The 22,617-nt window shown below is 54.3% G+C and overlaps 2 protein-coding genes across 2 annotated transcripts; one reads left to right on the top strand and one right to left on the bottom strand.

Moving 5' to 3' along the window:
• The first annotated feature begins 2,865 nt into the window (after positions 1-2,865).
• WRAP73 (WD repeat containing, antisense to TP73) lies at positions 2,866-18,172 on the top strand. Its single transcript, XM_075550336.1, has 12 exons — positions 2,866-3,157; positions 5,505-5,657; positions 6,208-6,324; positions 12,226-12,298; positions 14,126-14,229; positions 14,938-15,024; positions 15,334-15,468; positions 15,580-15,657; positions 15,924-16,029; positions 16,902-17,027; positions 17,583-17,774; positions 17,909-18,172. The coding sequence occupies exons 1-12, from the start codon at positions 3,089-3,091 to the stop codon at positions 18,019-18,021; spliced, it is 1,353 nt and encodes a 450-aa protein (XP_075406451.1). The 5' UTR covers positions 2,866-3,088; the 3' UTR covers positions 18,022-18,172.
• A 1,144-nt stretch (positions 18,173-19,316) lies between these two features.
• Positions 19,317-22,356, bottom strand: TPRG1L (tumor protein p63 regulated 1 like). Its single transcript, XM_075550347.1, has 5 exons — positions 22,073-22,356; positions 21,862-21,953; positions 21,314-21,490; positions 20,534-20,687; positions 19,317-19,748 (listed from the first exon to the last, which is right to left on the bottom strand). Exons 1-5 carry the CDS (start codon positions 22,262-22,264, stop codon positions 19,554-19,556), a joined length of 810 nt encoding a protein of 269 aa, XP_075406462.1. The 5' UTR covers positions 22,265-22,356; the 3' UTR covers positions 19,317-19,553.
• Between the last annotated feature and the right edge of the window lie 261 nt (positions 22,357-22,617).

Below are 22,617 nucleotides of genomic sequence, written 5' to 3'. Positions count from 1 at the left end.
TGAAGTGTGCGACACTCCAGCTCCGGTCATTGCCACAGTCTCATAAGCAGGGGAAAAGCTGGGCCGGGAAGAAGGAGGTGGATGCATTTGAATTGTGTTGGTGAACAATGGGGCCAGGCGGCCCTGGGGGCACTCTCTAGTTCCCCGGGTGCAGCTAACTAAAGACTGGGTGGAGGATTCAAACCCCACCAGCCGCTTTGTGGAAGAGGAGGCTCTCTCTGCTCTCCACGCCTGTGAACATGTACATACAGTCTGGCACACCCTTTATAGAGCTGCTCCAAGTCGGAATTGGGTTTGGACAGAAGTAACAACTCTGCTTCACAAGGGCAGTCGGAAGGCTCCTTGGAAGAGAGGGTGGTGGGGAGACTTTGCCTCACGGACTTCGGATGGAGAGGTCGGTCTGTGGGAAAGGACATCATGCTTGGTAGAGGGTTTGCCAAAAAATAAAAAATAAAAGAGGAAGACCCTCAGAGAGATGGATGGACACACTTGCTGTAACAATGGGTTCAAACAGCCACGATGGGCGGTGTGGGCAGTGTTTAATGTTGCTGCCCCACCCACCGTAAGATGCTGACTCACAGTGGCACCTTATCTAGGGTTTCCAGGGCTGTGGATCTTTGTCAAAAGTCTCGCCTTTCTGGCTGGGAGCAGCTGGTGGGTTTGAACTGTTAACCTTGCTGTTAGCAATCCAGCGCTTACCTGCAGCGCCAGGCCTCCTAGGATCGTCCTTGGTTGGCACTGACTCAGGGTCCCTAAGCACAACACAATAACTGCTTCCTAGGCTTAAAGATGCATGCGTGCGGAGGAAGGCGGGGTGGTGGAAAGAGCCTGGTTGCCTCCAGTCGGGGTCAAAGCCCTCCAGTTCTGAGCGGAACCTTTTGCACGTTCACCTTGGCCACTCCTCACAGCGCCCCGCCGATGTCTGCTCATCCATCCCAGGGGCACTGCGGGGCGCATCCTCAGTGGCGAGCAGACTCCGGGCTCGCCGTGAGGAACACCCAGGCTAGCTCTTGCCTTTTGGGAGCGCAGGATCCAGTGATGAGTGTTAGGGGTCGAGCGCATGAGCAACGTGGTGGGCTGCCGGGCCACGAGACCGACGACCGAGTGGGTGAACGTGTCGGGGAGGGTGGTTGCTTCAAGCAGCCTCAGAGCGGGCGAGGGTTCACAAAGCAGGCAGGGGCGCTGGGGAAAGACTTGGGGGCCAAGGATTCGTTTGCTGTCTGCCATCGCGCGGGGCGGAGCCTGGGGGGAGCTTGTTTCTTCCAGGGTTTCTGGACGCTAAGACTGAGAATCAACTCAATAGTAGTGAGTGGGGATCCGAGCAGGGGCCAGCGAGTGATAAGGGCGAAGCAGCGCATATAGCTCCAGATTTCACCAAAAAGAAATCTCTCCCTGGCATTGAGGCAGTGCCTACTTATCACCACCCCTGTGGGTTTCTGAGGTTGTAACTGTTTACGGGAGTAGAAAGCCCATTCTTTCTCCTGAGGTAGTTTCGAACTACCGGCCATGCGGATCACAGCCCCACTTGTAACCACGACACCACCAGCATTCCTCAAATAAACATGCGTATTGGTTATTTATGAGACAGATCAGAAATACATATCAGATATTATCATGCTTGGAACAGTAGGTCATCGAAAACGAGGGCGACAGAGGATGAGGGAATGGGCAGGGACAGGACAGCACTCAACCACCACCAACAACCTCAATATCAGAATACCGATCAGAAACCTTTTGGGGGCAAGCCACTTTGTCCTGTAGGGTCGCTCCGAGTTGAAATCAATTGGTTGGCAGTGAGCTTTCTCTTTGCATGAGTTGGAATGGACTCAACATGTGAAAAACAACACATGTATACGTGCATACATGTATGTTTGCGAGCACACAAATTACAAACGGGGACGCTGGTGATCCATTATTTAGAGCACTCTTTACCAAAAAGGTCAGTATTTGCAGCCACTCCCCAGTAGAGTGTTTGGGAAAGACAAACCCCAAACCAAACTCACTGCCACAGGAGACTGTAGCTCTACAGGACAGGGTAGGACTGGCCCTGTGCGTTCCAGAGACCGCAACGCTCTCCAATTCCTGACCATGTGGTTTGCAGCCCAACACATAACCATCCAGAGCCTGGAAAGGTTCCAGGGCAGTTCTACTCAGTCCTGGGGCGTTGCTTTGCTTTAGAATAAACTCTAAGGAGTTTGGACATTCTCTCTCTCTTTCTCTCTCTCTCTCTCACCTATCTGTTGGATGGGCAGTTAAATTTGAGTTTCAGAGAAACGAATATTTTTCATTGCAATATATGTGAATGTGCTTATACTAAAAAATATAGGGCGGAGCTGGCGATGCGCCAGGCTGCTCACTGCAGGGTACACAGAAACTCCGAAGGAGAAAGAGGAGGTCATGCGGTCAGGTGAAGACTTACAACCTCAAAAATCCTCCGGAGGGTCGCTATGATTCAGAATCTACTTATTGCAGGAGGGTCCGGGCTTGTATGCAAAACCAAACTCACTGCCATCGAGTCAATTGCGACTCATAGGACAGGGTAGAATTGCCCCCTGTGGGTTTCTGAGACTGCAATTCGTTTTTTTCCTGCGGGTCAGGCAGACATACTATGAAATTATTTGTTGTTTATCTAAAATTCCAATCGAACTGGGCGTCTTAGGCGTTAGTTGACCCACTCAACTGGAGCCCCACCCCCACCGCGCCCCAGGAGGCCTTCCATCAATTAAAGTCTGAGCAAGTCCGGATGGGGAGAAATGAGAGAAGGCTCCTTTAAGGCTCAGCCAGGCCGCGAACTACAAGGCCCACAATGCCGTGCGGCAACCCGGGGTTCTGATAAGCTGCGCTCTCTTCCTGCCTTCCCCGGGTTTCCGGCTGTGGGGTCTGGCGGGCGACGGTTAGGGACGGCCCAAGTGGACTTGGCGGCGCAGACTGACCCCGAGCTCCTGAGCGAGACCAGAGGGGGCCGGCGGGCTTGCAGGCGCGGGGCCGGCCCGGGCACGGCGTCGGCCCGCCGGTCGCCCTCCGGAGGAGCCCGTCCCGTGGCCGGGGTCTGCTGAGCCGGGACCCGGTCCCCGGGGCGGCGGCTGCCATGAACTTCTCCGAGGTCTTCAAGCTGTCCGGGCTGCTCAGCAAGTTCTCCCCGGACGGGAAGTACCTGGTGAGAGCCAGGAGCCCTGCCCGGGAGGCCCAGCCGGGGCGCGCAGAATGCGGGCCCAGGGGTGGTGGGGTGCGCTGGCGGGCGCCCCGCACAGGCTCGGAGCTGCTCGCTGGGGCGGCGTCCGCCCCCGGGGTGGAGGGTTCCGGAATCTCCATACAGATCGCGCCGGGAGCCCGCTTAAGGACGGCGGGTAGAAGCAGTGCCTGCCTCCAGGGGGGCTTCGCGGGGCGTTGAGTGAAAGAGCGCCGGTGTAGCCAGTGGCGCAGCGACACCTTGTTGCTCGGTTATCCTGGAAAATCAAACTGCTGATTCCCTTAGCTTGTAAGCTACTAAGTGGTGCTGCTGCCTGTCTAGCCCCGGAGCCAGAAGATCGGCCTTGGAAACACACCGAGGGGCGCTGCGGGAGAAAGGCCTGGCGATCTGTTTGCCCTACAGCCTAGAAAGGCCTGCGCAGCTCTTGTGCCCTGAAACACCGTGGCCGTTCGTTAGAATCTTAGGCGGCACCTAACAACAACCCTGTCAATAGCCTCTCTCCAGACGCAAACAGTGGTGGGGGCTGTTAGAATCATGCTTAAGTCACCCAAGCTGTTGTGAATGCAAACTTTAAGTTTGGAAATAGAACATTATGATCATATGCTTACCCGCAGCGTCGAGAGGAAGGGAGTGTAAGTGGCATTGGAAAAGCCAGCTGGCCAGCCCTGCCTGTTAGACAGTTGGCTTGGTTTATTTGTCACACCTTGTTCTGGTGGAGCCTGGGTTAAGAGTTCTGAATGTCACCCTCAAGTTACATTTGTATCTTCCTTGTTCTAAGGTGTGATAAATCACATAAAAAAGCATCATTCAGTTACAAAGTAGACAATGTCAGTAGCTTACAATGGCATCTCACAACCTTTTGTGTGTTCTTGAGGTACCCACCTGTAAATTAGTTGGTTTTGTTTTGGTTTATGCCATTTATGAAACTTCTAGTAAATTACAGAGAGAAAGATTATGTTTGCAGGCCTGCTCTGGGGCCCCCTTTGGCTTTTACAACCAGATGACAATAGGGTGAGAAACTTGATAGGAAGTAACCTGATGCTGGAATCCTGTTCTTTAAAGCCGTGGCCTCCTTGCTACATAAAGCCCTTGGTGCCATCTTTTAAAATCCACAGCGGCTTTCTTTGCAGGTGTTGGTTTTTAAAAAGAAACATCCGGAAACTGAGCTGATTCCAGGAACCCAAGTGGAAGGTGAATTATGAGAGTGACGAGTGCAACGAATGTATAAGGATGCTTTGCTCATTTGATGTATGTACAGATTGTGATAAGAGCCTTATGAGCCCCAATAAAAAGATTTTTAAAAAAAGAAAATGATTAGGGCAAAGAATGTACGGATGTGCTTTATACAATTGATGTATGTATATGTATATGTATGGATTGTGATAAGAGTTGTATGAGCCCCTAATAAAATGTAAAAAAAAAATTAATTAATTAATTTAAAAAAAAAAGAAACATCCATTTCATAAGGAAGGTAGAGGTAGCTCACCACAACCTCAGAGTTCTCCAGTATGAACAAAATAGGTCTGGTGGCAGATCTTTATCCTTTGCTGCTGCCTGCTGGGGCTGGGTCCCTTTCCTCCTCTTGTAGAAAACTATTGCATTAGCAGATGGGTATCTACAGACATAAAATGTATTTGTTTAGCTTATGTATTGTACTAGCACATGTGGACCTCCGATTGTCTTGGTTCTGAGTTAAGACACATCAAATGGCATTTTTGTCATTCTAATTGGTAACCGTGAGGCCTCTATTCTAGCCCTTTATAAATTCTGGGAAATGGTCTAAAATACACAAAACTAAAGAAGAGTTGGTGATTAGGGTACAAGTAGCTCTTTTACCCTGAACTGTTTTCTATTGGAGTTCTACTTTAAACCTATAATGAAGAAGGGAGTAGAAATGCGATTCCAGTCCCTGTTGAGGTGAGGCTGACTTTGGGCAGCCCCGTGTGGATCAGCCTCCATAGTGATGTCCTGTGGAAGTAGATTGCCAGCCCTTTCCTCTGAGCATTCCTCCCCAGAGGGGACTAGAACCAACCGTCCTTTGGTTAGCAGCTGAAAGGGTAACTGCACCGCCTGAGGACGCTAGAAAATTAAGTAGAGAGCTTAAAAAATGTTTTAAACCTAGTCTGCAGGTTTCAACGCAACCTTGATGAACTCTTCTCTCTAGAATGAATGACATCAGTAGACATACAAGTATGTAGGTAGAAAGCATGCCCGAAGGTTGGGGAGGAGGCAGCTCCTGCACGCAGGGGCATTTTCCCACCCAGAAACCTCACTTCAGGTTACAGACCATGTGGAACTGTGTTTTCCTTTCTAGGCTTCATGTGTCCAGTACCGTCTGGTGGTCCGAGAGGTGAGCACTCTCCAGATCCTGCAGCTGTACACGTGCCTGGACCAGATCCAGCACATAGCGTGGTCGGCGGACTCCCTCTTTATCCTGTGCGCCATGTACAAGCGGGGCCTGGTGCAGGTCAGTGCTGCCCGTCCTGGTGGGAATGGTAAGCTTAGCCTGCCCAAGAACGTTACCAGGAGGGCAGGGTTTGCACACTTCCAATGAAAGAGAAAAGGACAACAAAATTCAAAGCCTGCTTCTTTGAAAAGGACCAGAGCTCTCATCGCTCGAGTGCTTTTTCAACAAGGAAGCTCTATGACATTCTTTGTCAGTGACTAGAGGTGCTCGCAGATGGCTGTCTAGCTAGGTACTTGGACACTGTGTGTGTGAGGAAATTTTAAGATGTCCAGTTTTGCTGTGGGCCCGAAGCTTAACTCAGTGAGGTCCCCGCGATGGCAAAGTGAGTAAGCCGGATAAGACTACAGCAGCCACAACAAAGTGAAGTCACCGGGCCCACCGGGTAGCCCCTGGCCCCGTGTCCTTCGCAGCGACACTTCCACAGATACCCTGAGTCGTGACTATGACTGGACACAGTTGGTGTCCACTCAGGCCTTCAAACCTCAGTGCTGACACCTGGAGAGGTATCCTGCTTACTGTGCCATCCTGTGCTGCTCTCTCACGCATCCAGGTGTGGTCCCTGGAACAGCCAGATTGGCACTGCAAGATAGACGAGGGCTCAGCAGGGCTGGTGGCTTCGTGCTGGAGCCCAGACGGTCGCCACATTCTGAACACCACCGAGTTCCACGTAAGTACGACTCACTCTGCGTCACTTCCCCTAAAACGTCTTTTGCAAGGATCCAGTCGGCTGGTGGCTCTCTTTGTTTTCGCTTGGTGAAATCTTTTGATGCCCAAGAGTCTAATGTGTGGGGGATCCCAGTCATCTGGTTTGTCTTCTGCTGTTCGTGTGTCTTAGTGATGTCCGGTAGCGTGTGTAGAGTCATACGTGAGTGCCCCTAAGTTTGTCCCTATTTTTTCATTGATCTTTGTAATTGTAGGTTTTACATGTAGGTCTCTGATTCATCTTGAGCTCATTTTTGGGTCTGGTGTAAGGTGGGTCCTGCTTCTTTCTTCTGTCAATGGAGATCCCATTTTGCTCGCACCATTTGTTAAAGAAACCGTCTCTTCCCCATTTAAGGTGCTTTGGCCCTTTGTCAAAGGTCAGCTGACCATAGGTGGGTGGGTTTACCTCTGGGTTCTCAATGCGGTTCCATGTGGTGAGTGTGTATCCTTGTACTAGTATTAACCTGTAAGTAGATTTGGAGATTGGGGAGTAAGGGGCCTCCTAATTTGTTCCTTTTCTTTAGTAGTGCCCGATGGCGTAGTGGTTACATGTTGGTTGCTAACTACAAGGTTAGCCATTCAAAACCACTAGCCACTCCTTGGAAGAAAGATGGGGCTGTCTACTCCTGTAAAGGGCTACAGCTTCAGAAACTCACGGGCAGTTCTGCCCTGTCCTATAGGGTCACTACCGGTCAGTATCAACTTAGTAGCAATGAGTTTGAGTTTCACTTATCTGGGGTCTCTTTCTTTTTCATATAAAATTAGTGATTAGTTTTTCTATCTCCTTAAAGAATGATTTTGAATATGTATCTGGATTGCATGATATTTATAGATTACTTTGGTGAGAATTGAAATTTTTCACGTTGAGTCTTCCTCTCTGAGCATGGTACATTCTTCTACATATGCAGGTCTCATGGTTTCTTGTAATAGAGTTTATTTCTAGGTTTCAGTGTGGAGGCTTTTTAAGTATCAGGTGGTGCCAGAGTGTTTACATGTTAGGCTGTTAACAGCAAGATCAGTTTGCAGCCACCAGCCACTCTGAGACAAAGACCAGTCTTTCTGCTCCTGTAAAGAGTTGCAGCCTTGGAAACCCACAGGCGCCATTCTGCCCTGTCCTATAGGGTCTCTGAGTCAGAGTCAACTCCATGGCAGCGAGTTTGATTTATTTAATATTTGGTGTATCTGTTGTGCATAGTTTTGTTTTCCTGATCTCCTATTCAGAGTTTTATTTATTAATGTAAAGGGAACTGTGTTATTCCAGGTAGACTAGAGAAACAAATCCAGGGAGACTCATGTTCATAAGAAAAAGCTTTCTGTACAAGGGCAGTTGAATATTGAGAAAACATCCCAGCCTAGTGCAGATCAAGTCCATAAGTCCAATATTAGCCCTCTTCAGACTCACATGATGTCGAATGCAGGATGATCACAAGCCAGTGGGTGAGAAGTCTTGTGGATCCAGTGGCATTGTAAGCATCTCAACGCTGGCAGGGGTCTCCTCCAGTTCAGGGCACTAGGGTAGCTCCATGTGTCTTGTCAGCTGCAATGTCTCCCAGGGAGTCAGTGTGTGCCCCGCCTCCAGTGAGCTAGTTATCTCCTTAGCACCTCCAAATGAGGTCATCAAGCTGCAAGCTGATTGACAGGCGAACCCCCACCCCTTCACTCTTAATCCTCCCAAATTGACGACATTATGTAACTACCACAGGATTCCCACTGGTTTTAGTATGTTGATTTTGTGCCCTGTGACTTTCCAACAATTTCCTGATCGGGTCTTTGGGAGTTTCTGAGTACAGGGTCATGTCATCTGCAAATGGAGTGGGAGTGCTTCCTTGCCAGTGGGCATGGCTTCAGTCTCGCCTTCAGTCTCCCCTTCTTGCCTCCGGCTCTGGCTGAGGCTGCCGGGTTGATCCTGAGTGAGAGTGGGACAAAGGACCTTTTCACCAGGGGAAGACTGGTCTCTCTCCAGGGAGACTAATGCTGACCATTGGCTTTGCCTGGATGCCCTAGTTACATGCAGGGATTTCATTTCTGTCCCTATTTGTTCAGCAGTTTTGTCAGGAATTGGTGTTGGCTTTTGGCAAATATCTTTTCTGTATTGCTGGATGAGATTGTGTGGTGATTTTCCTTTGTTTTATTTAAGTGGATTCCATTGATTGTTTTCTAATGTTGGACCGACTTTGCATACCTGGTAGACTCCTATGTGGTTGTGATGTATGATTTAGTTGATGTACTCTTGGATTCTACTGAGAAGTATGTGTAAAGAAAATTTGCATCATTTTCCTCAGGGATATTGGCCTTAATCTTCTGTTTTAGTGGTGTGTGCCTGGTTTTGGTACCAGGGTTATGCTGACGTCATAGAGTGAAGTTGGAAGCATTCCCTTGCGTAAATCCATGGGGGGTCACCTCACCTTCTCTGGCTATACAAGGGAGGAGGAGGACCCACCACCACACCAGCCCACGGCCGGCTGCCACAAGGCACAGATCAACGGTTCTGCCCCAGCACTCCCCTCTTTGGCTGGGTTTCGAGAATTCGCCATAATGGCCACACACAACTCACAACTCCGGGGCTTACGAGGAATGTTAGGAGGCCTCCACAAGGCAGGACCATAAAGCATGAAGGATAGGATCAACCTAGAACCCCTCCCAGGGATACGACTAACGGAAAAGTGGGTGAGGGCGACAGAGGACAACGTAAGATCATGAAAATAATAATCTATATCGTGTCAAGGGTTCCTGAGGGTGGGCGAGCTGGGGAAGGGAGTGGGAAGAAATGGGGAGCTGATATCAGGGGCTCAAGTGGGAAGCGAATGTGTTGAAAATGATGATGGCGGCATATGTGCAAATGTACTTGACCCACTGGATGAATGTATGGATTGTGATAAGTGATGTAAGAGCCCCCAATGCAAGTATTCAAAGAACAAAAACAAAACATGAGGGATATATCTGGCCTGTGGCTGATAGCCGCACAGCCTCAGCTCAGCCCGCCCCCGAGCTTTCTCGACTTCGCCGCAGTGTGATCCCGTGCCTGCTGCTCTGTCTCAGGGGTTCACTGCCCCGTCTTCCCGCTGCCCCTCTGCCTCACGGTCTCCTTGCCTTGACCTCTGTCTGTCACTTCAGGCAGGGCTTTGAACAGGCTCCGCTGGCGCCTCTTTGTTGCTGGTGCTGGGGTTCTCTCTGCTCGACTCCTGAGATGACTGTCTTGTACACAGGGGAGCGGCAACCCCTGCTGACCAGCTCCCTCTATTCGTGTCTCACCCACCTTGTTTGCATGCTCTCCCCCATCGCTGGGTGGCAGTTAGGGATGTGACTAGAAGGGCACCCCAGCCCTCCGTCTTTGTGTTCTGGGACAGTTTGAGTGGTAGGTGGTTTGCTTGGTAGAATTTGCCAGGGCAGCCACTTTGCCTGGTCGTTTTGTTTTTGTTTTTAATGATGTTTTACTGTGTGTTGGGTGAAAGCATACACAGAAAATTGTAAAAATGGGGTGACCGAGACGACTAAATTCTTCGACCTTCGCGAAGGGAAGGGAGAATCAGCATCAGCCCAAGGCTGAGTCCTCTGAGGTGAGGTCAGACGTGTCTCTCGCCTTCGCTCTTTATCCCAACTCCACACCAGGTGTCCCTCAGGGGCACTGTGTACTCTCTCTGGGGGCAGTACTTCACGGTCATGGCCCCACAGACTCGGGACCACACTCAGCTACGGACTTTATTTGGGAAGCAATAGGTTACAGTTCCGGGCCAGAAAGGACTTAGGACACAGGTTTTCGATCAGGACAGCCTCTTCTCCGCTGTGCCCATAGGTGGGCTTCGCTCTGGCCCTTAGCCTCTCTCTCCGTTACTCAGTTCCCCACTTGGCCTGACCTCTGCCCTTGTCAGGCAAGTGTTACAAACATTTTAACCCGTGGTTCTCAGCCTTCCTAATGCCGTGACTCTCACACAGTTCCTCATATTGTGACCCCCCCCCATAAAATTATTTTCACTGCTACTTCATAACTGTCATTTTGCTACTGTGATGAATCAGGTGACCCTGTGAAAGGATTGTTTGCCCCTCAAAGGGGTCGCGACCCCCAGGTTGAGCCCAGCTGGTTTAGACCCTGTCAGGAAGTGCCGGGACACCCACTTCTCCAGGAAGGATCCTGCCCGAAGGCCCTCAGCTTTCTCACTCAGTGCAAATGTAAGCCTAGTTCCCCCAGCAAGAGCCCGGACTGTGCTCTGCTAGGAAGCCTCCTTGCTGAAGATTTCCGGTCTCTGGCTCCTGGGGCCAAGAAGCTCACAGTGCCTCCCTGCCTCTTCCCTCCACTGCTGCTTGCCACCGTGCTCTGTGTCTCGGTGTTAAACTCGCGCGCTCTTTCTGTGTCCTGGTCTAGGATTCTCGGGCAAGCTTCCCGGCTCGGCAGCATGCGGTGCACTCCTTCTTCTCGGGGTTATACCGAATACCTTCCCCCTCTGAGACGGCTCCATTTACATCTCATGCCCTGTAACACTGACCACAGTGTCCTCTTCAGGGTTCCATGTACTTAGCTGCATGGTTCCACCCCCGCAAGGGTGTCATGCACCTTGTTTGCATTTCTTGCAAGTCATCCAGTCTCCTGGGTGAGCCACAAGCACTTTATTTGCCTAGACCCAGCACATCAATTTGGTCTTCGAAGTACAGCCGGAATGCTCCTTTGAGTCAGGGCGGTCAGACTTCGTTTCACATACATAGACACGTTATCGGGATGGACCAGTACAGGAGAAGGACAGAGGGACGGCCGGCTAGCCAAGGGAGGGAGACCCAGTGAGCTGGACTGACCGTGGCGACAGCAATGGGTTTGGCTGTGACAGCGACTGTGAAGGATGGCTAGGTTGGGGCAGTGTTTCCTTCTGGTGCACACAGGGCCCTATAAACTGGCACCTAATGATACCCACAGCCCAGTCATTGAGTGGGGATTCCGAGACCGTGGTGAGAAAGGCCACAGAAAAGCAACCCTGCGCTGCGCAGTGAACGGTTTCTACACCAGCCACGTGGGCAGTGGCTTTGGGGTATGTGCTCCCTAGCGTGTCAGCGGTTTCATCGTTTCGGTTCAGGTTGTTTCACTCCCCACTGACCTCTCCTTGCTCTCGAGCCATTTGGTCTCGGTTAGATGGCTTTCGAAAGAAGCCAGGACTTGTGGTTGATAGTCCCTGCTTACCACCCCTGTTTTAGCCTTCACGTCTGCATCATACGGATCAACTGTATATAATGGGCGCTTCCATCTGGTGCTTCTCCCTGAAGCGCCCTGCGTGTGTCTCCACTGTGGCCGGCTCTGGGCCACGGGACCATGTTGCCTTCTTTCAGGGCTTTCGTGTGGGCGTGGTGGTCCTCCTGTAGGAGCAGCCAGCACGGCCTCAGGACCAGGCGGTTGCTCTCCCTGCTGGGTGTTGAGGGCCCCCCTGGGAGCTACAAGCCTGTCTCGCTCATGCGAGCACAGAGGACATGCACCGCAATGCTTCAGAGTCTTCTCGGGCTGAGTCACCTTCCTGTGGGCCCACGAGGGCAGGCAAACGGACCTGCCATCCAGTCAGCTCCGACCCAGCAACCCTTAGAACGGGCTCTCTGGGTGTCAGGCTGCCCATCTGTACAGGCGGGGAGAGCCTCATCTCCCTCCCTGGAGAGGCGGAGGGTCTCAAACCCCCGACCTTGGCGTGGAACGCCCCACCCCGACTGTGAGTCACTCACCCAGCAGTGTGCTCAAGTGAAGATGCAACACCCAGCCGTGCTATGGGACCCTCTCAGGGCAAAAGCAGCCGGGCCACTGTTTCCAGGTCGCGAGAAATCTATCACGTGGGGGCCGAGGCACTGAGATGTTCAATCTAAACTTGCTCCTTTTCCGTTTCTCACTTCTCCCCAACAGCTTCGGATAACTGTCTGGTCCTTGTGCACAAAATCTGTGTCTTACATCAAGTATCCCAAAGCTTGTCAGCAGGGTGAGTACATCACACCTATTATAAAGCAATTTTAAAAACCCGTTTTCCTAACCTTTTTATCATCGAAATTTCAGGCACATGCAAAAGGAGCTTGGACAGTTTGTTTACTTACTAGCTCACATACCATCTTTTTTTAACCCCTAGATCTGTGTCACCCCTTAGGTTAAGTATATCCTCCCCCCAAAACAAACAAGCAGAACACCAAACCTGTTGCTGTCTAGTGATTATGCCTGTAGACAGAGGACTGTCCCATCGAACCGTCCCGCAGTGTCCCAGGCTGTAATCTCGTGATGGCAGGAAACCAGACTGCCACATGGTTTCCCTTGCAGCAGCTGGGGGTGGGGGGTGGGCGGGTTTCGAGCCCCCGACCTTTGGGTTAGCAGCCTCAAATTTCTAACCACTCTTCCCCAGGGCTCCTTGAGCTTAGACTGCACACTGCATGGGTGAGTTGAGCTTGCAGACCTGTGAATGTCTTTTGCATCTCCCAGTGACAAGGACCCCGGTGTCAAACATCACCACAGAACTAGAGAGGCTATTTTGTCCCTGACACCAAAGGAGAGTGGCGTGAGCAGGCGGGCAGGCAGTCATGTTGACTTTGGGTTGCAGATGTGGGTGCTTCCATCCCTTTTTGAAATCATTTTAGTGGGGGCTCTTAAGACAATCCATACATCAGTTGTGTCAGGCACATTGGTACATGTGTTGTCATCATCATTTCCAAAACATTTTCTTTCTGCTTGAGCCGTTGGACACATCTCTTCTTGGTGTCTGTCCAGAGGACCCAGCCAGAGTTTGCATCGTCAACCTATCGCTTGCGAGCATCCCAGGGGAACATAAGCGTAGTCTAGTCTGCGAGCCCTCGGAAGGAAGGTGCGCTGGGACAGAGCATGCCTGCGCGAGATGTGCTGGCCAGTTTGGAGCTGATTGGCTGTCCCACTGGGAATCCTGAAACAGCAGTCTCTCCTGTAACCATCCGAGGGCACATCGCCAACACGAGGCACATTTCCATTTTCCTCTGGAAAACTGCACTGGGGTGAAAGGCAGTTGTAGGGGTGCGTTGTTACCCTCTGACCCTAGTGGCCCTCGGGCGACAGCTCACACAGTGGTGCTGCTGTGTGGCTCTCTCCGCACCTGGCAGTGTGCAGTCTATGCTTATACAGAAACAAAACCCAGGGATCTGCCTTTTTAACCAGTTTACTTCCAAACTCTGGTCCCAAATGGATTTGGTCCCAAGAGTTAAATCCCCAGTCAAAAATAGGAACATTATTCACCAGCTAGCTTTTCATTAGCTGAAAATAGTGCTTGGTTTCCTGCCACTTCTCTGAAAATGGGATCCTTCATCTGGTGGCAGAGTGGGTTATGCATCGGGCTGCTAACTGCAAGGTCAACAGTTCAAACCCAGTAACCACTCGGCGGGAGAAAGATGCGGCTCTTCGGCTCACTGGGGTTTTACAGTCCGGAGACCCTCGGGGACAGTTCTGCTCTGTCCTGAGGGAGCACTGTGGGTCACAACCGACTTGATGGCAGCGGGGTCCCAAAACTTTGTACTTGGGGTGATATTTTAGGACTCCTCAGGGATTTGATGAGCCGGTATTAACATTACTCAGCATTGTCTCATAGTGTAATGTGAATGTGTAATGGACTAGAACATTCCCGCTCTCCCGTCTTGTAAAAGCGAGTCCACAGCTGCCTCAGTGGTCTCTCTGGAAACACTGTCTCTCGGCTCTGCATCTGCTCTGCCTCGGCCTCTGCTTGCCCTCCTCACTCCTTTTGAAAGCGACTCCTGGGATTAGCTGCTGCTTGAGCTCAGCACATCTTCATCTCCGCCAGGAATCACCTTCACCAGGGATGGTCGCTACATGGCGCTGGCCGAGAGGCGGGACTGCAAGGACTACATCAGCGTCTTCGTTTGCAGTGACTGGCAGCTCCTGAGGGTGAGGGCCAGGGGCTCCTGCGATCTGGGGAGGAGCTCGGGGTGGGGGTGGGGGTGTGTCTTTAAGATGCCAGGGGAGCTTGGCATCACTGGGACAGCATGCTCTCCTGTTTCCTGAGGACAAGAGTGCAGTGCCTAACCTCTGCTCAAACACCTGCTGCTGACCCAGGGTTTGTAGGACATGGTGGAAATGGGGTACGCAGGTGCCTTCACAAGTTCAGGTGGCATCAGATCTGAGCCATTCCCATGTTCCAATGAGTTTACATTGGCATTTGCAAGCATGCATGCCCTGTTCAAAGGGGCAAAGCTGAACTGACCTCGACTGAGTGTCCACTGTGTGCTGGACACAGTCCCACGTCCTGAGGGACTTGTAATCTGAAGGGAGGGCAGTGGCCCACTCCAGAGACTTCTGGACAGCTGCAGGTGCACAGAAGGGGTCCCCCACCCACCCGGGTCTAGAGAGGTCTTCCTAGAGGGCACCTGGCCTGAGCTGGGCCCTCGGGAGGAAGACAGCTCAGTCAGCCAGGCTGGTGGCCAGCAGGGCAGAGTCGGGGCAGCTGGCCCCGGCTGGCCAGATCTGTCGGTGTCATTGTCCCTTCCTGTGTAGGAAAGCCAGAGGCCAGATGTGTTGAAACCACAGCTATGAAGTAGGTGCCGTAGTCTGCCTGAGAGAGGCCGGGTTGTAACCTGCCCTCCTCTTCTTTGCAAGCACTTTGAGGCCGACACCCAGGACCTCGTCGGGATCGAGTGGGCGCCCAACGGCTGTGTGCTGGCTGTGTGGGACACCTGCCTGGAGGTAGGAGACAGCCCAGTAAGCACATGCTCTCAGCGCGATACCGCGCCTTGTTTAGCTAATGCTTTTGGCACGCTGCCATTTGGATACTTTGTCTCCCACATGCTGCTTGGGAGACCTGTGGTCAGCCGTGCTCCTTTCCACAGAGCCTGCTGGCTTTGATTTGCTACCAAAGGGCAGTGCCCTGGCCAAGTGCCCGTACACATGCGCAAGAGGACAGCATGGCTGTCCAGGCGGCCTCGCTCTCGGGGCAGCCTCCTGCCCGCCTCAGGTCACGTGACGTTTCAATAATGACTGGATTGTCTCATCTAGTACAAGATCCTGCTCTACTCCCTGGATGGCCGCTTGCTGGCAAGCTACTGTGCGTACGAGTGGTCCCTGGGCGTCAAGTCTGTGGCCTGGAGCCCCAGCAGCCAGTTCCTGGCCGTCGGAAGCTACGACGGAAAGGTGGGCCCAGCTGTGCTCCCGGTTCATACCTGCCCCTCAGGACTGGCCACACGAGCGGGGGGGACAACTGCCACCTGGCGCTAAGCCTCCCTGGTGCTGTTCCCTCACCAGGTGCGCATTCTGAACCACGTGACCTGGAAGATGATCACAGAGCTTGCACATCCTGCCACCATCAACAACCCAAAGATCGTAAGTGAGGCGCAGTCCGCTCCTGGTTGTATTCATCACCTGGAGGTAGGAGCCATGAAAGGCACCTGCCGTCTCTGTGCGTCTGGATGGACACAGTCCAGCTTCCCTGTGAGGGTTCAGGCCCGGGCCCCCTCTCTGAGCAGTGGTGGCGGCCTGGAAGTTAAAATAGGGTGGGCTCAGCATCTCGTGGGGTGGCGGTTTGCCGGGTGCTTCTGCAGGCACTGTCATCTGCCAGGCGCCAAGCTTGGCTGCGCTCTGTCTTTCAGATTGTCTATAAGGAGGCAGAGAAGAGTCCGAAGCTAGGGCTGGGGGGCCTTCCCCTCGCAGCCCCAAGAGCAGCGGCCAGGCCTCTCTCCACCACAGAGACCAAATGTAAGCAGCAGAGGGAGGGGCTGTGTGTAGGTACATGAGTCCTTGTCCAGGGACAGTCCAAGGGGCTTTATTTAAGCACACAGTGTTGTTGTCCTGTGTCACCTCTCGCAGGTGCCTCACTCTATTCACCTTGAGACTCTGTGGCATTTGAAGGACCCAATAGACCCCCGGGGCACTGTTTTGTTGGCTGAATGTAAGCTCTGGAAACTCAGATTTGCTAGCTGACCCGTGGGAGCTGCTTTTCAATGCAGAACAGGATTTTCTGGGAGAGCTGGGGAGAGGTCAGGAAGCCACCAGGGGTGCAGGGTCAGACTGGGCTGTGTGGCCTTGCCCAGATGCTGGAGTCTGCTTCCCCGTTTGGAAAGGGGGCCTGACAGGAGACCTGCCCCAGAACACGCTGGGGGCAAGGGGCTCGATAGGGAGCACCTGGAACAGCAGCTGGCCTTCCTGGGCCCCTGGCCACCTCCGAGGGCAGGAGAGGCTCTGGAGCACTGCTGCATGCCTCCCGGAACCAGCATCAGATCTTACCAGAGCCTGCACTTCCCGTCGGACGGGCCTGTCTACGTTGGGAAGGCCTGAAATCAGACAGGTGAAGGGAGGTTGAGGCAGACTGTGCACTAAGGGGTCAGAGGAGGAGAGAGGAGCCAAGCACCAGAGTGACTCAGTCTGGCTCTCGAAAGCCATTAGAGCCAGGCTGTTGTGGGCACTGGGGGCACCCTTCCCAGCTCTGACTCTAGGTTTGGGGGAGGGTGGGCAGGCCTCTATGCCAGGCTCCCTGTCTGGCTGACTGCTAAGCAGACTGCATCGGCCAGCTTGTCCCACAGCAGAAGGGCTCTGGGTGGCACCAACAGTGACTCCTCTTCACTCTCCAGATGAGGTCGCTTCCATGCCGGTCTCCCTGCAGACCCTGAAGCCAGTCACCGACAGGGCAAACCCCAGGATCGGCGTGGGCACCATGGCCTTCAGCCCCGACAACTACTTCCTGGCCACGAAGAATGGTCAGTGTGTGGGCTGCATACCTCAGGGCTGGTCATTGGTGCCCATGGTGCCAGGCGCACACTCCACTTGGACAAGAATCCCATGACGATATAGTAGTGGTTGGGCCCTCCCCCCCACACACACACACAGTGTGCAGTAAATCCCGGCCTGTGCTTACAGTCCCATTTGTTCTGATAAGGCGGGTAGGGAGAGCTTGCCAGGAGTCACTTTCCTGAGACCTGGGGGAGGCTGAACAAACCAGTGGGGTGGGGTGGGATGCAGGGCTCAGAGACGCGCTCATTCCCAGACACGGACAGGGAAGCAGATGTGCAGGCTTCACACCCCACCCTTGGGAGAGCCCATTCCTCAGAGGAGCAGGCTGTCCCTGTCCCTGTCCCGTCCGAGGAGTGGCAGCTGCAGCTCAGCCATGTGGCGTCAGGGCCTCTGCTCATTCTCCCTGCAAGGCCGCAGCTCCGTTCCAGCTCGGTTCTTCCACTGAGTGTAGGCCACATGCCAGGGAGGTGGGGGAGGGCACGGGCAGGCTGGAATGGTAGCGGCCCTGTCCGTTTTGTCAGACAACATCCCAAATGCTGTGTGGATCTGGGACGTCCAAAAGCTACGGCTCTTCGTGGTGCTGGAGCAGCTGGCCCCTGTGCGCACCTTCCAGTGGGACCCCCAGCAGACCCGCCTGGCCATCGGTACAGGAGGGGGCCACGTCTACCTGTGGTCACCGGCAGGCTGCATGTCAGTGCAGGTGCCTGTGGAAGGTGAGTTGGCTCAGACTGGGCAGCTTTGGGCTCACTGGCCCTGCCTGGTATTAGGTCCCCACTGGTCACCTGCTCACCCCCAGGGAAGGGCTGCCCAGGGCGCTCAGTGGCTTCCCGACTCTGTGTCTCTGCAGGTGACTTCCACGTGCTCGCCCTGTGCTGGCATCTGAGCGGGGATTCCCTGGCCCTTCTCAGCAAGGACCACTTCTGTTTGTGTTTCCTGGAGACGCAGGAGGGGCCTGTATAACCTGAAGGCCTGGTGACCTCTCAGGACAGGACCCTGGCTTCCAACCTTGATAGACTATGTTAAATTATTTTTCTATAGGGAGACATTTTGTAAATATGTATGGAAAGAAATGGATTTTTATTGCTTGAAATAAATATTTGTAGCTCATAACATGACACTTGTTTTCATCTCGGAATGTTTTTCCCGGTTTAGCTATTGTTTCTGGTTCAAAGGCAAACAGTCCGCTGAAATCTCTGCCTGGGGCTGCCTTGGAGGGGTGGGGGAGCGGGGAGCGCTGGGATGCAGGCTGGACCTGAGCTGTTGGCCACTCCTCACAAGCGTGGCGCCAAATGTGGGTCCCTGTTGAGTCAGTTCCCCGGGACGTGTGTGTTCATCGGGGCTAGAGAGGGGTCCAGCACCCCCGGTTGCTGCTTCAGCTGGGTGGCATCTCCAGAGCTCGTGGGAACTTGCACCCAGCCATAGCCCAAGCAGCTCCCTCCCTGACCTCTTATCCATTCTGGTGTTTCTGCCAGGCCACCAAGGTGAACGGTTCCACCAGGGGACTGAGGGTCCAGGCTAGGCTTCGCTGTCCAGTAAGTAGGTGCCGCCCTCTGAACTGGGAAGTGCCCAGTGCCTAGCAAGCAAGCAGGTTCACACAGCACCCACAGAAAACTGCCCAGGCCTGCCTGTCACTCATCACATAAGGCGTGTTCTTGGTTCTTGCATCTATTTTAATAACAACTTCAAAAAAACAAAGGCACATCCACTCACTTGACGCAGAGCCAGGCAGCAGCCCAGGCTGGGGATCGGAATGCCAGAGAACATGGGGCTTCAGCGGCTCCAGCTAGCTGTGCAGGGGCCTGGGGGGCCAGGGCCAGAGCTGGGAGTCTGCATGCAAGCCAGTAACAGGGGCGGGCCCCAGGTGATGTGCAGACTCCCAGGAGTGGGCAAGGTATGAAGGATGAGGCCAGTTCAACTGCAGAGCCAGCCAGGGGACCATCCCACAGACTGCTGCTCTTTAAGCCGAGTGTTCTGTAAGCCTTTCTGGGCTAGCAAGGAGGCAGTCCCATGTTTAAACTTGAGAAAACGCTCGCAAAACAGGAGGGACTCTACCCTGCAGCTGAGAGGCTCGGGCAGGCAGGCTGGCAGGACCGAGCTGCTGCTGGCTTCTTTAATGTCTTGCTCAAAAAGGAGAGGCCCCATTTCAAAATACAAAGTGGCTTCATAAGCCTGTCTGCAGTGACAGCCCCTCCTCGGATGGCACTGCGTCCTCCCTGGGCATGCCACCCACACAGCAGACATGCAGCGTGCCGCTCGGCTCACGGACGTTTATTAACATGCAACAGTGGCTGGGGTGGAGTGACCACAGACAGCCAGAGATACACGGAGGGGAAGGGAAGTCCCGACCCAGAATCCATTTGCCTTTGTCCAGCTGCTCAGGTAACCAGTGTCCACACCCAGCTCGCACACGCCCTTTGCCATAACCGGCTCTGGCTGAGTCGGCAGGCATGGCTGGTGGCCTCTCGAGAGGTGCTCCCCAACGCCGATCTTGCCTAGAAGCCGATCCTGCCTCTGGTCATGGAGTAGCCGAGCTTGGCCTCGTTGTTGATGAAAGACATCAGGCCCACGTAGGTCTCGATCAGGAGGGGGCGCTCCAGCACCAGCACCGCGTTTGCTTTCCCGGGGGCAGGACACTCTTTCTGGGCCTTTTTGACCGCTTGGATTAACAGGGCCTTGAAGCTCTCCAACTTTTCAAAGACAGAAAAACATCAAGCTTTAACCGACTGGATGAGCGCATCCATATCAACGACAGATTCGTCTCTGGGGACCTTTCGATATTCAGACTCTCCCAGTCTTTGCTGCAGCCCCCAAGTACCCTCACTGGTATGCGCTTCATTGGCAGGTCCACTGTGGGGGTCTGTTATAAGATGTATCTCCCTCCCCTCTGTCCCCCAAAGCTCTTGTTGTGAATCCCAACCTTTGGTCCTCAGCCCCTTTGGAGAGGAGTTCTCCTAGTTAGGTTAAGAGGCCAGAGCAGTGTGGAGCATGCCTCAGCCCATCACCTTCCCGGGAGAAAAAGGGCACATTAAGCCAGAGGAGTCACCAGAGACGGCAGGAAGCAGGGCCCATGCACAAGGAAGATCACCCTCGAGCCAAGGGACAGGACACAGACCTTCCTGCAGAGCTGCCACTGCTCATCTGTCTGAGGGCACTGTCTACAGTGTCTACCAGCAAGTGGTGGACCCCTGGTGCCAGCCGCTTCTAACCACCAGCACACACAGCCTGCGCTCCCACACTGCAAGGCTTCCAGCAGAGGCCTGGGGCCCAGTGCCTCTCTGGGCCCTTTGACGTGACAAAGCACCGTGGTAGAGCGCCGCTGACCAGAAGCCGTTGGCCACATGGGACCATTTAAATGTAATCCAGTAAAACCCCACACGGGTCACAGGCTACAGTAGCTAGTCCTGGATAGTGCGGCTCTAACTGGGATCCCACCGCTGCAATATGTTCTAAGGACACACGGTCTGTCCTATACCTGGCACAGGGATGCAGTCTTCTCATCGGCATCGGCCATCGGGTGCTCGATGAAGGTGGCGTAAGGCATGTTGGTGGACCACGGGTTCCACCTGTTGATGAAGGACGGGCGACTCTGCTTGTCCCACTGGATGCGCAGCCCCAAACCTTCTCGCCTGAGGGGTCAGAAGAAACCAGCCACTCAGCTTTAAGACAGCCTCGCTAGTCAGCCACGAGGGGATGTTATAAACAACCGCCCATGTTTAAGGACCTAGAAGAGCCACACTGGTAAACTGACTGGTGGCTGGAACGGTCAGGGAACTCACAGCCACAGCCGGCAGAACTCCCCTCCCCATTCCAATGGGTCTGCACGTAAAAGACAGTAAGGAGACGGACAAAACACGTTCTTTTGATTCAGCGCGGTTTGAAATTTTATGAAACTATTCCGGGAAGAAAAATCCCTCAGAGAAGACCTAGCCAAACAAGCGGCTCTGCAGTTCCGTTCTTGGATGCTGATTCAGATTGCTGATTAAGAGACAGGCCTCACAACAACCGTGTGTTGTGCCTACACGCCTTGTGGGGTACTGGCATCACAGGCTTCTGGTCTGGAGAACTCCCCACTGCGTTTTGAAGCCCCAGCCCTTGTGGCTGTGTGTGCATGTATGCTACCTGATTCACGGGCAAAGAAAGCACTGGGGCGAAGGGGTTGTGAAGGGGCTGGTGGGGGTGGGATGGGAGGACAGTTGCTACAAACTTCTCTCCAGATACAGTTGTGCGCACTGGCTTCCCTGAGCTGACTTACTTGTTCAGGGACTTTGGGGGGAAGTGGAACTCTCCATGGGAGATGGTGTCCACGGCATTCAGGGCTATTCTGACCACCTGCTGGCACTGGAGGTTGATGAAGTCGTATTTACAGATGAGCAGGGACTGATCCGTGATAAGCACCAGGCGCTCCTTCTCATTGTTCCAGTGGTCAACCCTGTAGGCCGATGGGAGAAGTTTGCCACACTCTTCCCAGAGGGTGCTAGGGCTAGACCTGCGCCCCAGCCCACCCTTCAAGCCAGGGCGTCGGCCTCTTCTCCAGTAAGGGCAAGTAGGCACTGCCAAGGCCCTTCCCCGCTCAGGAGAGCCTAGTGGGCTTCCGGAGGCAGGCGAGACCTTCCTGGAGTTGTTTTCAACTCGGGAAGTCCCAGCCAGCTTTCCTGCTGCCTGCAGGTCGTCCCACATACGGAGGCGCAGCTGCTATCCGGTTGCAAGGCGGCCCCTCCTGCGCCAGCACCTGGGCGTGGAGTTCGGCTCCCAGGGCGGCCTCCCCGTCCCCCCACCAGGCGGGCAGGCGGCCAGGCTTACTCGGTCAGCAGCCACACCCCCTGGATCTCGCCGTCCTCCACAGGCCGGACCACCACGCGGATCTCCTCCACCGCCTGCTCAATGGTCCCGGGCTGGGCACAGGGCAAGGCGCAGGGGTCACGCTTCCGCGGGGGCCATGCCCAAGGCACTTTTCCTCCCCCGGGGTCCTAGCCCCCAAGTCCTCCTCGCGCCCGCAGGGCCCCGGCCTCACCCGGAACACGAAGTACTCCTTGACGCGCGCGCGGCGCGTGGGATCATGGACGCTGAGAGGCCACAGCGTCTGGCGCAGCGGTGTGCCTGCCCCCGCCCGGACGGCGCCGCCTCCCCCGCCGTCCTCATCGGCTGCGAGCACCGCCGTGGGGCTCGTGCCCCCCGAGTCCACCGAGTCCCGCAACTGCAGCATCGCCGCACCCGTCCGCGGCCCTAAACCGGCCGCCGTCGCTGTAGCCGTCGCCGTCGCCACCTCCCACCCGGCCGTCAGCGGCTCCAGGAGGCTGGCCCGGCCCCTCCCCTCCCCATGGACCGCCCCGCCCCGTCCCGTCCCCGCCCTGAGGACCTCTCCGATTGGTTAAACTCAGTCCGCTCCGCCCCAGCCTCCGCGCCCGGCCCCTCCCACCACCCCTCGGGATTGGCTCTTCCCCAGCAGTCTTCCGCGATTGGCTGCGCTCCTCCACTGTTCGCTACCACTCCGGCTCCTCGCCGGGCCGGAAACGGGCCCCCAGGCTCGGGTCCACTTCCTGTTTATGAGCCGGGGAA

This window comes from Tenrec ecaudatus, chromosome 1 (assembly GCF_050624435.1).
Source record: "Tenrec ecaudatus isolate mTenEca1 chromosome 1, mTenEca1.hap1, whole genome shotgun sequence".
NCBI lineage: Eukaryota > Metazoa > Chordata > Mammalia > Afrosoricida > Tenrecidae > Tenrec > Tenrec ecaudatus.
This window is presented reverse-complemented; position numbering and strand designations above follow the sequence as displayed.

Excerpts from the sequence above, each read along its gene's own strand:
- TPRG1L (XM_075550347.1), bottom strand. The coding sequence starts at position 22,264 with ATGCTGCAGTTGCGGGACTCGGTGGACTCGGGGGGCACGAGCCCCACG. Across the intron at positions 21,491-21,861 it reads GGGGTGTGGCTGCTGACCGA|GGTTGACCACTGGAACAATG; the intron begins GTAAGCCTGGCC and ends ATCGGCCTACAG. Across the intron at positions 20,688-21,313 it reads CCCCCAAAGTCCCTGAACAA|GCGAGAAGGTTTGGGGCTGC; the intron begins GTAAGTCAGCTC and ends CTGACCCCTCAG.
- WRAP73 (XM_075550336.1), top strand. The coding sequence starts at position 3,089 with ATGAACTTCTCCGAGGTCTTCAAGCTGTCCGGGCTGCTCAGCAAGTTC. Across the intron at positions 3,158-5,504 it reads CCCCGGACGGGAAGTACCTG|GCTTCATGTGTCCAGTACCG; the intron begins GTGAGAGCCAGG and ends TTTCCTTTCTAG. Across the intron at positions 17,028-17,582 it reads CTTCCTGGCCACGAAGAATG|ACAACATCCCAAATGCTGTG; the intron begins GTCAGTGTGTGG and ends CCGTTTTGTCAG.